Consider the following 16,613-nt stretch of genomic DNA (forward strand, 5'->3'; position numbering starts at 1 on the left):
GGCTTGTGTTAGAAATGCCCCTCTGGCATATTCTATATTATTTTGTGAATAATTTTTGTGGCTTGAGAGTGTGCTGACTTCTATATTTTACTTATTGGTGTTGGAGACAGTATCAGGCATACTGATGAAAGGATCTTAAAAACCTACTGTACTCCTGGCTTCCATTTAGAAAAATACGTGAAACAACTATTTTTTTAGACAGTGAGGGACAGTACACCCCAAGAGAGGGAGAACAAAGAAACTGAGTCTTACTGCCCCAGCTTGCCTCCTGCAAAGAGTTTCCCAGCCATAGCTCAGGGAGAGGAAACCCAAGCATAGCCTCTTAGTTAAGGAGATGGAGTTAGGAGTTAAGGAAGCCAGGGTGCCTTAGCGTTTACAGGGCAGAGTACTAAAGAGAGGAGAGTTAACAAAGAGATTGCTCTGGAGACCTAAGAGGGACCGTTCTGAGTCTTAGGTGATTGCTGACTGTTGCATTATGTGCAAAAACTACACAAGGCCAGGAAAAGAACCACTTAGAAGGAACAGGCAGGGCAATCCCTGTATCTCACACAAGGACAGGAATAGTTAGTTTATTTGTATTCCTACCAGCCAGCATGTCAGAACCTCATAATACATGAGGCAGTGAGTCTAGGACTTAAAAGAATACTGTCTCAGCAGTGGAGGACAGTTAACCCTAGATTAAAGATTGGGTTGTGCCTTAAAAAAGTAAGACCCAAAAGGATTAAAGTGTGTCCAGATAACTGTGGCCCAGAACAAAGCTCAAAAATATTGTTAAAAAATACAAGGATATCTAACACTAAACACGTAAGCCTGGCATCTAATCAAAAATCACCAAATACACAGAGAAGTAAGAAAGTAATGCCAATAATGAGGAGAAAAACCAGTCAGTTAAATAAACCTGACTGTGAAACAGTGCCAACCTTAAATTCAGACAGAGGGAAAAAAGACTAGAAAAAAATGAATAGAGCATCAGTGGTTTTCAAGGAGCCTAATGCATGTGCAATAGGCATCCTCAAAAGAGAGCAAAGAGAGGAACAAAAAATACTTGAATAATAGCTGAAATTTTTCAGAATTTGATGAAAATTATAAACCTGCAGATCCAAAAAGTTCAACAGACTTCAAGTGAAAAAAGGAAGGAAACTTCTTACAAAGTTATAAAGGGAAAGTTATAAAAGTAGCCAGAGTTAAAAAGACACATTACATATAGGTGAACAAAGATAAGAATGCAGGAGACCTCTTGTTAGAAACAATACAAGCCAGAGACAGTGGCACAACATCTTTATTTGAAGTAATGAAAGAAAAAAACGTAGAATTCTATACCAGTAGAAGTATTTCTCAGAAGCAAAGATGAAATTAAAAGACTATTTCAAACATTCAAAAACTGAAAGAATTAATTGCCAGCTTACCTACACTCCAAGAAATGTTAAAGAAGGTCTTTCAGGCGGTAAAAAAACTATACGGGATGGAAACTGGCTACAGAAAAGAATAAAATGAAAGAATAATAAAAAGAATAAAAATGAAAAGTCAAACAATATACTGACTATGAAATCAAGTATCTGAAAAAGGACTTGTGTAGAGTATATTAAGAATTCTCAAACCTCAGTAATAAAAAACTAACACAACCCTCTTCAGAAGCAATTTGTTTAAAAAGGTAAACCTACCACATGGAGCACTGCTATACAGGAGTTAGAGGTACGCGGTGTGAGACAGTGTGGAGACTTCTAAGATATTAGTGCTTTTTTTTCTTAATCTGAATATAGGTTACTCAGTTCTTCATTTTATAATTCTTTAAATTGTAGAATATAGTTCTGGGTACTCTTGTATATATTTCAAACCCCTAAAAGGTTAATAAAATACTGGAAGGGAGACCTAACTCTCTCTTAGGAGATAAAAGCCAAGAGAATGGGAAGGGAGGGGCTGGAGACAATAAACAGAGACAATTTTGAGGAGAATTGCTTTCATAAAGGGGGGCATTGAATTTCAGTGGTGCATGGGAGAGGGGAACGAGGCTAAGAGAGAGTGGCCTGTTCTTATTGAAAAAAGAAGTGTTTGTATGCTGAGGGGAAGGACAGTAGAGAGAAGATGTGCTGCTTCAGGAGAGAGGGTAGAGTTGTTAGGTCCCGAAAGACGGTGAGAGCCAGCACTCAAGTGGAGGTGGGTTAGCCTTCGATAAGAGCACAGAGGATTCACGTCTGGGGGGTGGGGGAAAGCAGAGTACGTGGGCATGGAGATTAGTGTGTGGATAGGTGTGGTGAAGAGTTTATGAAAATACTTTCCTGATTGCTTTGTTTTTCTCACTGAGGTAGGATTCAAGATTTGAAATGCATTATCAAAGAGTAGATGAATGTTCTAGATGGGGAATGTATAGCTCAGTGGTAGAGTGAGTGCTTAACATGCAAGAGGTCCTGGGTTCAATCCCCAGTACCTCCTCTAAAAAACAAACAAACAAACAAACCTAATTACCTCCCCCCCAAAAAATAATTAATTTTAAAGAGTAGATGAATATTTTAAAGGTTTTTTTTTAATATAAAGATTCAGTACAGTTATATTAAAACAGGTTTCAAAAAGAAAACATCAAGATGTGGGGAAATGTGACAGATGTCTGGTAAAAGTTTAAACATTTTTATCACTTCTGTATGTTCTAGAAGGATAATATTGCAACTTGGCAAATAAACAATTCATGGAAATAAATTGTTTACCCACTTGGCCAGAACTGGTAGTAAATTATCCCATGAGAAGATGTTTACTCTCACCAACAATCTAAGAAATGAAAAATTAAGGCAACTTTAACTGAAAAAGGAGGATAAAACAGTTAACAATATGCAGAGATGAACATTGCTGGTTGCTAGACAGATGAAGCCCATTTTTCTGTAAGTCATTCTGATGACATTTAACAAAACACAAAACTGCTGTACTTCTTTTATTCTGTAATTCTGTCTCTGAAAGTTTACCACAAACATAATCCACCCCCAAAATTAAACTTGCTGCAGAACAAGTTGTAAAAGTTCTGTTATTAATAGGAAATCCAACAGAAATAATCCAAAAGAAATAATGGAGCAACCTTTGGATAGTTTAAACTTTCAATTTTTGTTTCTTCTGCCAAGCTGATTAAATTTGATTTAAATTCTAGTGAAATTTGCTCAACTTGTCACAAATGGTGGATCAGTCATTAGGACCAATGAGCCTCAAAGTGTTTGTTTTTTGTTCACTGCTTCAGTCACATTTCATTATTAAAGAATTAAATGTGTGATACTGAGACCGCTACAGTCCCCAAATGGGTTCTATCGATTACTCACAGCACCTTCAGGAAGCACAGCACAGGTCTAGAGAGGAAGGAAACTCTGCCACATGCTGTAACATGGATGAATCTTGAAGACATTATGCTGTGCAAAATAAGGTGGTCACGAAAGGACAAATATTGTCTGATTCTGCTTAAATGGGGTATCTAGGATAGCGAAAATTCATAGAAACAGTACAGTGGTGGTTGCCAGGGTCTGGGAAAAGGAGGAATGGGGAGCTGTTGTTCAGCGGGTACAATTTCAGTTTTGCAAGATGAAGAGTTCTGGAGATGGATGGTGGTAATGATTGTACAACAGTATGAATGTGCTTAATGGCACCAAGTTGTGTGCTTAAAAATGGTTTAAGATGGTTAATTATATGCTATGTGTACTTCACCATAATTAAAAAATTTTTTAATGTGAATATACTGATGAAGGGGAAAAGGAGAGAAACTCTATATTCTTTATCTGTCACCCTCCATGTCTTAAGCTATGTTATTTCTACAAGTGGCTAATACTCATATCATGCCTTCCAATCCTAATTGACATGAACTTCAAAAAGTACTATTTTTTCATTTTGGCATGTGGTCCAAAATCACCTTTTGTGAAATCATCACTTTACATCCTTTTCTTGTTCCCTTTATTGAACTGCACTAAATACTGCCACAGAAAACAATGAAACTTTACTAAGTCTTATTAATTGGAGAATTGTCACCCTGAATTAGAGAATCATTTTTTAACTTCTTATTACAGATATTTGTAAATACACTTAAATATAAGCCAAAGTGTACTGAACCCCTATGTACCCTTCACTCAGCTTATACATTTATTGACTAATGACTAATCTGTTTTCATTTAAACTTCTACTTCATGCTCCTCCCATATTATTTTAAAATAAACCCGGGTATCATATTATTTCATTCACTAGTATTTCACTAGAAGTATCCCTAAAAGGTTTTTTAAACCATACAACTACAGTACTATTAAACATCTTAAAAATTTCACAGTTAACCTCTTAATTATATAAAATATCCAGCTGGTATTTGTGTTACCAACTACCCCACAAATACTGCTTATGTTTTTGTACCTGTGTCTTGTAGAGCATTCCACAGTCGGATTTGACTGATGGTGTCATCACAGTGTTTAACACTTCTCCCTGTATTCTCAGTAATTCAGTAGTTGGATCTAATGTAGTATTTTTGAAGCAATTCTATGAGATGTAGTGCAAAAAAGTTGTTAAAGCTGGATTAAGAAATAAAACTATGTAAAGAAAATTGATTTAAAAGGCTGGTAACAGGGTTTTATATATAAATTAAGATTTCTGATTACTTGAGAATTCTCAGAAAGAATTCATAATATTGCTCTATGATTTGAAATTATTTTCCTGAAAGAAATTGCTAAATGGAGAAAACTTGAAGGACATATTATGACAAATTCCATGTAAGTTTGAGTCTCAAAGATAAACTGTTGAAAAATACAGCAATAGCTTAATGGTTTTACACTAACAGCCATTTATTTTTGTCAGCATTTATATTAGAATATGTCAAAATCATGTTCTATTATTTCCTTTATTCCTTAGATAGTACATTATGTCCTTAATACATTTTTAAGCAATAAAATATTTTTTCTGAGTCTCATCATTGTCAAACCACATATTCTGTCTTCTAAAATATAGATAGCTTAGTGAGATCCAAATAAATCACCTTTTTATTTCATAAAGCTAGTGAGTTATTTTTCTTCTTTTTAAAATAATTATTTGAACAATACAAAAGGCCTATTCAGAATAAGTTGTAAAAGAGTAAGAGCAATGAAATCATGAGTTACTTTTAAAAAATTAGTGTCATTGACAAAAACATAAAGTGATTTTTATCAAAAAGGTAATTCTTTATAACTTACTGTTTAGAAGAGTTAAGTTTGACTTTTATTAAGCGAACCAACTTAAGAAAACATATATATCTAAATAAACTTACAGACTTTTCATTCAAAAAATCTTTACAGTCATCTCCATCTCATTGCGCTGTGTTCTGTGTTTGTTTGATTTTTGCCCCATAGCTCATCAGTAGGTTACTTGCAGCATCCAGGATCAGAACAAGTCCAGTTTCCTCGAACTACTTCACCATGCAGTTCCCAGCAGCTTCAAGGCCATCAGTGTGCAGGTATGAATAGATAATTGGGGGAAAGTGCAATGGTTTGTCCATTTGAGAAATAATTAAATAAGTTCCTTGGGCATTTCTAGAAAAAGGTTTTCAACTTGTCATGTACTAAGATATACCAGGGTGCCCTGTGAAATCAGAGTTAACAGATTCAGTCCCCTCCTTCTTCCTTTTCTCCTGCTTCCTCCACCCCTGCTCTCCATTTGTCCTCCTCAGGCTCTCCATCCTGCCTGCCTCTTAAATATGGATGTTCTCTGGGATCCTTCCCTAGGCACTCTCTCATTACCCTTCAGACTCTTCCTCAAGGATCCAACCACGGCTCTTTTGCCAGTATCTCCCAAATCTTATTTCTGCTGAGACAAGACCATATATAGCAACTGCCTGCTGGACGTTCCTACCCATATGTGTCAAAGGCACTTTAGATTTAGTATTTCTCCCTCCTCCTACATCCCTCTCCTCACCTTCTATCTAGGGACCAATACAAGTTTCAGAGCATGATTGATTCTCTTCTGTTGTCCCCTTTGACGTTCATTTCCTCCAATCTGGTACCGTCTTTCCTTCCCCACTGCTGCTACTTGCGGTCAATTCTTTCGTGTCTTATGTGCAATCATCTCTTTCGTATTTTGCTGATTTCATGTTTCCCCCATGCCCACCTTTCCTATTCCCCACCACACACATCATAAGAATTACTGTCGTGAAACAGAAGTCTCTTCATGTCTTTCTTCTGAATAAAAATTTTACATGGATTCTCCATCTAAAATCCTCAGCAGTTATGCCTCCTATTTATACTTAAATTCTCAAGTCATACAGAACTTTGTTTCTAAATATAATGTGTTTTTTCATGCCAAAGATGCTTTTGTGCCTGCTCTTCCCTCTGCCTGGAATGCCTTTCCACCATCCTCTGCCAAAATCCTGCTCATCCTCAAAGTCTGACTCAAAAATCACCTCTTCTCCAGAGGCTTCCTCAGTCCTTAAGACAGAGTTTATTGCTTCATTCTGTCTGTTTCCATAGTGTCTAAAACAATCCTTTACCATAGCACCATATTTTAGTATAATGATTTGTTGACATGTGTAATCTCTAAGAAACAGAGAAACAAAAAATAATTATCACCCACATGAGTAAAAGTGGCTGCATCCAGCGTGGGCTGCTGTGCCCAAGAACATTGAGATGTTCAACAGTCAGCCCTCCTGTGGTTTGCCTAGCCAGGTCTAGATGGTGCTGTTTCCAGGGAGCTGACAACTTTACCATCACTGCAGTGCAAACAGTGGCCCCAGAGGCAGGGCACCTTACCTTTCACTGAAGTGGCGAGTGGCAGAGTACATGCCTAATTCTGGGAGTGCTGCAGCAGCGGTGTATGACAGGAGTAACTCAGACCAGAAGATACATATTATTGTCCAAGTGTCCTGTACAATTAGCAAAGTGTTTTTACATGCACGTGATCATCACAACCCTTTAAAGTCAGCCACAGAGGTGTTCCTAGCCTCCTTTTTCAGATGAGAAATTACAATGAAAGAGGGTAAATAATTTTCCCAGTCATGGGGCATTTCAGGGTTCTGAAATTGTGCTTTCTGATTCCCACATCCCAGACTTTTTCCAGTGCATGAAATTGATTCACTCAAAAGATGACTTTTTACTGTATGTTAAAATTTCTGTAGGTTATTAGTTTTTCCCAGAGTTTTCCTTTGTGTATTTAGAATAATGCCTGTTTCAAAATTAACTTATTTTAAAAATTAAGCATTTTTATAGATCATGTCTCAATTGTGCTACTCTCTACTAGGTCTTGTAGATAATTGGACTTCCCTGACCTATTATGTTTAGGAAAAGTGAGATGTTTAGGTCAACAGAGATAATTTTGATACCTTTTTAAACACACAGTGCTTATAGCATGAAGCATTAGGGCTTAAATCTGATTTGCATTTTTATCAGTAAAATTTTGTTCAGAGATGTAAAATTATTGCCATCATCTTGGTGTTTAAAGATAACAGCTATTAGCTAACATGCTGATGACAGTGTCCTAATTTGTATTTTCAGCTGTCCCGCCTCCACCACCTGGTGGCGGAATGGTGATGATGCAGCTCAGCGTACCAAACAATCCACAGTCTCGTGCCCATTCACCCCCACAGTGGAAACAAAACAAATATTATTGTGATCACCAGAGAGGACAGAAGTGTGTGGAATTTAGCAATGTAGACAATATTGTTCAGGTAAGGTGCTGCTTTGGTTTATTGTAATTTCTAAACTTCCAACATTTAGTCATGTAAGATTGATCTATAAAGCTTGATGCTGAATTTTAAATCTTCTCAAGCAGATTACTAAAGTTTGAACATTCTCTGTAGGCAGACAATTTATTTCAGTATTTAAATATTATTTCCCAATGTTTTGTATATTTAAAAAATTTTAATTAAAAAATTCAGACCATAAACTAGATCTAAAATTTGATAAAGAAAAAGTGTTAATTAAGCTTGTTATCCCACCTTTCCCGTGTGAACTATATTTTACTGTAACCAGAAAGTGGATGAGGGAATACTCTTCACCATAGAAGAAATACAGTGAATAAATTTAAAGGCAATGATAGAATTTAAAAAATCACTGTTTTAGAATCTTATTAAAATAATGAACAAGGGAAAATAATCGGCAGATGCTAGAAACATTAAGAAAAGGCTTATGGGGAACTTTAAAATGGATACATTAGGGAGACAACACTTTTAGCAACTGATGGATTGTACTATCGCTAAAAGTGGACCAACCAAACGTTTGCTTCCTGACACGGTTTAGAAGGAAGTACACAGCATCACCTGTGAGAGACTCTTCTCAAAAATATTGAACCTGAATCTAGTCAGGCCCTAAGTCTAGCTATTAATTTATTGAAAATGAAGGAAGAAAATAAAAAGCAATTGATGTGACACCATGGAATATTTTATTGGACTAATTGGTTTGTTTCTTTGACTAATAAATGACATTTTGAAATGAAGGGTGAGTCTGTTATAGACTAAAAGAGACTCAAGAGTTACAACAATCAGATGCAGCAAACAGGGATCTTCCTTGGATACTGAACAGTCGAAAGACATTTTGGGGCAAAAAGAAGACAGTTAAATATGTTAATTTTGTTAGTATGATAAAGGTTTGTTTGTTTGTTTTTTTAATAGTTCTTATCTATTAGAAATATTTATATACCGAAATATTTACAAGTGACATGCTGTGATAATCTGAGATTTGCTTTAAATTGTTTAGAGGGGAAAAAAAAGCAGGGTGATCACAATCAAAGCTGGATGAAGACTACATGAAAATGTGTTAGAATTGTCTACCTGTGCCTTTATATAATTGAAAGTTTACAGCATGAAAAGTTTTTTTAATTTTTTAAGATAAAAAAATATTTTCAATGCACATGACAAAATCATATCAGAATAAAAAAGGCAAAGGTCATTTATAGACTAGCTCACAGACTATAAATGACCAATGAATGACGTTTAAACAGATGAAAACATAGAAATATTTTATATCTGTATAATTGGGAAAATTTATGAAGACCAATAATCTGCAGTCTTGGCAGAGATACCAGTTATAAACTCTCCTGTACAGTCTTGTTGACACTGTAAATTGATTGATCCAGTCTCTTTTTGAGTGCAATTTAGTTACAGTTTTCAAAATGTGGAAGGTGCATGGCCTTTGATTCACAGATTCACTGCTAGAATGTTGTCTGGTAAAAGATGTGGAACTAACATACAAAAGTATATGTACAGTGATATTTCTTTCTTCCATATTGTAATGCTGGAAAACTGAAAATAGTCTTTGATACTCATTAGCGGGTAACTGATTAAATAAATTACTGTGCCACTTAGGAAAAATGCTCTTAAAGTGTACTAAAAAGGCTGGGATACACCTATCACCCAAATGGTAGTTTCTAAGTACCATTCTCCACTAAAAGCAGTCAGGGCTCCTTAGGAAAATGACTTGGCAGGGTTCATTCAGGGAATATACAAGATGATCCTGGAACACGTTGCTATGCCAGAAAGTAACGAAGTACTCAGAATATGATGGAGATGTATCAAAGGATGCAGGATCAGGCCTGAAGGCTTTAGGCATAAAATAATTAGGAAATGAATGGTTACCCATAGAATAAAGTAAGAATCCATGAGTGCATACTGATATAAAGGAGTAAGTAGGGGAGTAAGTGAGCTCTTCTTTACAGTAGAATGTGAAGTAATAAAAATAGAAGAAATGATGAAATTAGAAAATTACCACCTGGAAACCACCAGCCAAGAATCATCACTAGAGGAGAGAGGATTCTGGGAAGATGGCAGAGTAGGAAGCACCAGGAATCTGTCTTCCTATCTAAATTGCTCTGCAGAATCTGTCCATTGTAACTGTTCTGAAACTCTAGAATCTTTTGAAGGCTTACAACTGCCAGGAAAGAGTTTGGGTGATACATTGTGGTTAATTTTAGTCAGTTTCAGCTCTTAGCACAGTAGCAGCCACCCATCTTCTGCCTCCCAGCCGCATTGACAGGCAGCTGTGCACTTGTTCCTAGGGCAGCTTGTAGGAGCCCGGGTGGGCAAAAAGCACCCTGCCCTTCAACTACAGAGAGTTTATGTTCTAATCATGGATTTCTGCTCTGATGACAGAGGTGCAGACAGAGAGGTAGTAGCCATTGTTGTTGTACCTTCCCACATTGTTGCAACCCTCTAGCTCTCAGGGGATTTAAAGGGCTGGCTCTCTTTTTTCCTCCCTTCATTTTTCTCTATTAGCCCCTTTTGGGGGCCAGACATTAAGGACTAGAACATTCAAAAGCAACTGGGTGCATTGGAAAAATTAGAAAGGGACTATGTGTGCCCAGGGAATGGCACAGGCTCAGTAAAGCCCTGAGAAGACTTTAAAGTTATGTCTCATGCTGGTCCTTGGCACAGAGACAGCCTGCAACAGTCAGTAAACAAAAACTATAACAAGAGCAATAAGAAAACACCAAGCCCTGGGAAAGAGGGAGAATTTGATTTCCATTGTTACCATATTACTAGATTCAAATGTCTAGTTTTCAACCAAAAAAATCACAAGGCATACAAAGAAACAAGGAAGTGTGGCCCATTCAGAGTAAAAAAATAAATCTACAGATACTCTCCCTGAAAAAACCTGATGGTAGGTCTCCTAGACGAAGACTTAAAAACAAGTGTCTTAAAGATGCTCAAAGGACTAAAGGAAGATGTGGAGAAAGTCAGGAAAACCATATATGAACAAAATGTAAATCTGAGTTTTTTGGTACTATTTTTGCAACTGTTTTATGGATGAAATTAAAAATAAGCCATGTGAAAAAGAGAATGGGGCAGATGTATGTATTCCCTCATGAAAAAGTATCTACATTATTGTAAAGGTATAAAAGCAAGATTCAAAAATAGGATGTATAGTCTGTTTGCATTTTTGTAAAACAGATGTGTGGATACATAGAAACAATGTTACCACTTGAAAATTATAAATTTCTCTACTGTTTTAATTTTTTAATAACCTATACATATACATATTGCAGTGGTGTAACAAGTGCATATTTGCAATCAGAAAGAGTAAAAATTTCTTTCCGAAAGGAAATTTGCAAAACGCCTGACTAAAATATTGGCCTGTTTCCTTGATGTAATTGCAGCACAGTCCTCAGCTCAGTAGCCCCATTATTTCACCAGCTCAATCGCCAGCACCAGCTCAGCTGTCCACCCTGAAAACTGTCCGTCCCTCTGGACCACCACTTTCCATCATACCCCAGTTTTCTAGACCTTTTGTCCCTGGGCAAGGTAAGTGTGCACAAAGCTAGTCACAGCCTCAGAGAATTTTAAGACGTCCATTCTCAGTCAGTTCGTGATTTACCTTGGTATTAACCAGTTTGGAAAAAGCTTTGACAGTTTCTTACAAAGGTAATCATTTACCCTACAGTGCAGCAGTCCCACTCCTGGGTATTCATGCAAGAGAAATGAAAGCATGTCTGTGCGGACCTGTACAAGTACATTTATAACAACCTTCTTTTCTTTCCTTTTTTTTTTTAACATTTTTTTATTGAGTTACAGTCATTTTACAATGTTGTGTCACATTCCAGTGTAGAGCACAATTTTTCAGTTATATATGAACATACGTATATTCATTGTCACTTTTTTTTTTTTCGCTGTGAGCTACCACAAGATCTTGTACAACGTTATTTTCTTATAACAGCCCAACTGGATGTGACCCAAATGTCCACCATCAGGAGATTGGGTAAACAGTCTTAGAATTCCTTTCAGTGGAATACTACTCAACAATAAAAATGAACAAAGCAGGCTGCTGGCATGGTTGAATTGGAGTCATTATATTAAGCAAAAAAACAAGCCAGACACAAAAAGAAGACATACTATATGATTCTAATCATGTGGAATCTAACTATAGGCAAAGTAAGTTATGAGGTTAGAACTCAGATAGTAGTGTGAACAGGGTATGGAATTGAGGGGAAAGGAGCTTTAGGGGACTTTTAAGGAGATAGAAATGTCTGTCGTCTTTTTTGGGTCTTGGTTACATGAACTTTTACAATTGTTAGATTTCATCAAGCCCAATACTGAAGATGGTGTATTTTATTTTATGTTAATTATATCTCAGGTTTTTAAAAATACTATAAAATACATATACACATGTGTGAGCACACATATAAAACAAGGACTGAAAAGATACACACCAAAATGTTAGAGGTAATGAAATTACCCGGGTGGTCTTAATTTTCTCCTTTATAGTTCTCTATTTCCAAATTATCTACAAAGCCATTTACTTTAATCTAGAAAAAATAAAGCATGTTATTAAAAAAAATTGAAACAGTCTGTGGATTGAAACGGCACATGGCAGTGTACTGATACTGAGATGCATGGTCTCGTAGGGGTGCCCCAAAGGAGCACGTAGCATGGCCTCTAAGGAGGGTCCCTGGCCACTCTGGCCACAGTCTGATCTCTGCATTTGAAAAGAATACTGCTCCGTAGGCCTGGCCTTACCTCTGATTTCTTTGCAACTGTTTTTTACATATCTTCATGCTTCACATTGCATCTCTGATCTCGTTGCTAAGCCTTTCATCATATCTGCCCTCCAACTAGTGTTTGGGAAGCAGCAGGTATGTCATGGGCGTGTCCTGCCAGGGAGCTGCCCCAGCATCTAACAGAGTTCAACAGAAAAAACCCCACAGCGCAAAGGGTGTTCACACCGTGCTTCTCCCTGTTACGAAACTATCTGGAGAAGTGCCATATGATTTCCCAAAGATGCTTTCCTCGCTCCTACCCCTAACGCTCCTCCAGACATGTGCTCAACTTGGAGACTTATGGTTAAAATAAAATGAGAATATAACAAATGAAAACATTATTCTCCAGAACAAGGCTTTGCAGTCAGAATCTATTAAGCCCCTTCCACGTGGTGACCTTAGGTCACTCCTGCATGAAGGAAAATAACTGGAGGATCTCTGTCCTGACTGCCCCACACTTGTGGATTTAGGGAAGGGGTACCTGCTCATGAGTAATGCTTAAGCCTTATGCCACTCTTTCTAAGCAAGTTTAAGTTACAAATATGAACTTTTACTTAAAGAGAGCTTAAGAGCAGGCCCAAGACCTAGAATGTAAATATGCCCATTGGTTAAGACTATAAAAATGTTTGTGTGAGTATGTGCAAATGTATAAATGCACCTATACATACATTTATAGTAGTTAATAATGAATTTGGGGAGATAGAGAGGTTCATGTTTTTCCAAGGTTATTTCCTTCCCCTGAAATGTAAGTTCTGTTAATTTTTAATCATGAGAGAAAATGTGGATTTTTAGCATCTCAGGTAGGTGGAATGAGTATTATATTTGTTTTGATGGATTTCACAGAGAATGTTAAGATATACAGAGAACTTTCTCTCCATGCTGTCCTGTCTGCTCAGTTCCCATCACTTACCCTCCTTCATAACTGCTGTATTAGTCCTTTCCTTTCAGATGTCTACCCCAGCTCTTTCAAGGATACCTGGAAACTTTTAATTCTTTAAAAAAATAGGTGAATACCTATACTTTTTTGTTCTACCAGATGTGTTTCCCCTACTCAACTCAACTGAGACAATTAAGAAAACAGCAGGGAGTACTTTATACCTGAGTAGAGGAAAATGTAAACATCTTTTTCATTGACTTTCAGGAGATGCCAGATATCCGTTACTTGGCCAACCCCTGCAGTACAACCCTCCTGCTGTTCTGCACGGACACATTCCAGCCCAACAGGTGTGAGAGCCAGCTGTCTGATGTCCTAGGCTTTGTTGGCAGAACATTATGCTTCTGTTGCTGGAAGTCTCTTGGGCACCACACATGGGAGAGCTGTGTGCCTGGGCCATTGGACACATCCGTGTTGCCACACGCCCCGCTGGTAGCACAGTAAGGGATGAGGTGGTGGGCTGCTTGGCGGAGCAGCAGTTCCCAACTGCGGTCCAGATATGGAGGGGGACAGGGTGCTGGGGCTCCCTGGCTTGTGAAGGACCGTCAGCCTGTGACTGGTCATAGTGATGGGCCGAAGTGCCACTGTCATCAAGGCAGAATTCAGAAGGCCTGGGACTGAATTTTTTCTGCTAACATACGGAACTCTGACTGAGTGTGGTTAAGTGTTCAAACATTGCCAACGCATTTCTCAGCATCATTAACCATATTTCTCATCTGTTTGTGGATTTTCAGGGTCAGTCTGGCAACAGGCATGGAAACCGAGGAAGGAAGCAAGCTAAAAAAGCTGCATCCACTGACCTTGGTGCAGGAGAAGCAGGTGTGTCCGCAAGAGGCAGCTGGATATGGTTCTACAAACTGCTGGCCATTTTGACAGTCTGTAAAACCACCACACCACAGAAATGGGTCTTCCTCTTTTAGAGTCATACACAAAGTCATAGAAAATTATGCCGTCTGTAATGTAGGGCTCTGGAATGTGTCCTTTAAATTCTGTCTCATTTCACGTTTGAGGGTGTAATGAGGTACAGGTGGGTTTAGGAGAGGGGAAGGGACCAAAGGGTTTCAAAAGAGGTGTGAGAGGATCAGGCATAATCAACCGCGTTGCCTCTAGATTCTTCCAGAAAGAAATTCGTGCTCACACCCGTAAGGCGATAGTGTGAATGAATAAATATATTGCCTTTCTGTGACGGGATGCTTTCAAGTCTGTACTTTAACTTTCCATCCATCAGCCTTGGGTGGTTAGGGAAAGTGCTGTTATAAAGATAATACTCAATTTTACAATGGGGACATGAAGCTTGGGAAGCTGTGTGCCCGAGATCACACAGCCGACTGGGAGAAGCCGTTGCACAAGGGTGCATTTCGTTTGTGAGGCTGTCGGTGAGGCCTGCGATACGCGTAACTCTGCACCCCTTGCCTAAGGGGTAAGTAGGTGGCCATAGTAAGTATAGCTTTGTGGACTTGAATGGTTTCAGAAAATGTTGTTCATTTGCTGTGTCACATTTGGGTCTGCGGTACTTTTTGCTCGCCTGTTTTGGTAAGGGGAATTACTAATTCTACACCTTTTCCATTCTAGTTGTTGGGAAGGTCTTGGAAATTACTGAACTACCAGATGGAATAACTCGCATGGAAGCCGAGACGCTTTTTGGGGAACTCTTTAAAATTGGCGCCAAGATCCGGTGGCTCCGGGACCCCCAGTCCCAGCCCCAGCTGCGTCGTCACCCCCTCTGCTGTGGCAGCGGGGACAACACTGTCAACCCTGAACGCTCTAAACCCAGTGACTTGGCCTCCACGTATACTGTCTTAGCCACATTCCCCTCCATTTCAGCTGCACAGAATGCACTGAAGAAACAAATTAACTCGGTTAACAAGTTTAAGCTGAGAACGAGCAAGAAGCACTATGACTTCCACATTTTGGAAAGGGCGAGTTCTCAGTAACAGCCACCTTGGACCCTTGGCCTTTATGACTCCCCTGTCCTCGCCCATCTTTAATTGGCTTGGTATTTGGAGCTTCTGTTAACATGATAGAGACTCCTAGGATTTGTGGTCATGGTGTTACAACTTCTGAAGACAGGCCAGTGATCCAGCAAAGGGGAGGAAATACACATTTCACCCCAAGTGACTGTAGGAATCCATACCGGAATGATACAGAGTTAGCAGCTTTTTCTGAGGAAATGCTGTCCAAATGCCTCCTAACTTTTATAGTTATTTTGTTTTATATTTCTGAGTTCTTGTATCAGATCCAAAGCGCTATTGTACAGCTAATTATTCTTCAAAATGATTACAACCAGTTGCAACCTGTATTTCTTTTTCTGCAGCCAGCACAGTGTGACCCAACATGGACTTTGGGGGAAAAAGAATACAGGAGTGGAATAACCAAGTCAAAATCGTATACTGTCTTTTGGGAGCGCTGGAGGGTAACTGAGGAGAGCCCACAAATAGAAGATTACTCTTCCCCTGTATCTCTAAACACAGAAACAATTTCCAGAAAATACATAACTCCCTCATAGGGTCCTTTCCTTATTCACTTAGGTTGTATGAACATAAGTATAAAGTAAATTATGTTCTTAATGCCTCTTAATCAAACCACTTAGATTCAGAGAGGAATGGGAATCATTCCAAGAAGGAAAATACTTCCACTTTTTTTTTTTAAGTGTCCCTCCGATAACTAACTGCTACTTATTTGCATTCCCCTCCTTGTGGATTTTTTGTCACCTGAGGAAATGCATCTGATGAGTGCTGGAAACTTCCTAAGTGGTTTAAAATGTGTTTTCATTGTTTGCAGCGGATCACTGGACATCAAAGATTCATTGCACTTATGAAGAACGAACTTTTTTTTCAATTTCTGTGTAATTTGCAAGGCTGTACAATGTGTGCTGATGCAAGCCTTTTTCAGTTCAAGAGAATAAATGTTTACAAATATAGACCCACTTTGTCTTTTGTAAATTAAAATCACCTTTTGAAATGAGAGTCAGTATGAAAGGCATAACCTGTCTTGAAGATTTCAATTTCAGAGTTAAAAATGAAAGACAGTAAACCCACTCATTTTACAAATACTCTACAAGCATGTTCTCTGTGAGAGTGATTACTGTGGTTATGGCTCATAGACCTTTGTTCTCTCATAAGTTAATGCCCATCAGTTGTAGACAACTTTTTTGAGTTTGAGCGTACAAATTAAAATAGAACATTGTTTGGTTAGGTGAAGAATTTGTGTTTTTAGCTGATATATTGAGCACCCAATTGTCCAG

At 38.2% G+C, this 16,613-nt stretch overlaps 1 protein-coding gene across 14 annotated transcripts in view; it reads left to right on the forward strand.

The window, feature by feature from the left end:
* Nucleotides 1-16,289, forward strand: part of R3HDM1 (R3H domain containing 1) — an 82,538-nt gene extending 66,249 nt beyond the window's left edge. For all 14 annotated transcript variants that reach the window (XM_031678606.2, XM_031678610.2, XM_015243366.3 and 11 more), the window contains 6 exons: nt 5,331-5,434; nt 7,464-7,636; nt 11,059-11,203; nt 13,577-13,659; nt 14,104-14,188; nt 14,942-16,289. In XM_031678606.2, coding sequence (XP_031534466.2) covers nt 5,331-5,434; nt 7,464-7,636; nt 11,059-11,203; nt 13,577-13,659; nt 14,104-14,188; nt 14,942-15,303 — 952 coding nt within the window. In that variant the 3' untranslated portion in view covers nt 15,304-16,289. The remainder of the gene's footprint in view (nt 1-5,330; nt 5,435-7,463; nt 7,637-11,058; nt 11,204-13,576; nt 13,660-14,103; nt 14,189-14,941) is intronic.
* The last annotated feature ends 324 nt before the right edge of the window (nt 16,290-16,613 follow it).

The sequence above is a fragment of the Vicugna pacos genome, chromosome 5 (genome assembly GCF_048564905.1).
Source record: "Vicugna pacos chromosome 5, VicPac4, whole genome shotgun sequence".
NCBI lineage: Eukaryota > Metazoa > Chordata > Mammalia > Artiodactyla > Camelidae > Vicugna > Vicugna pacos.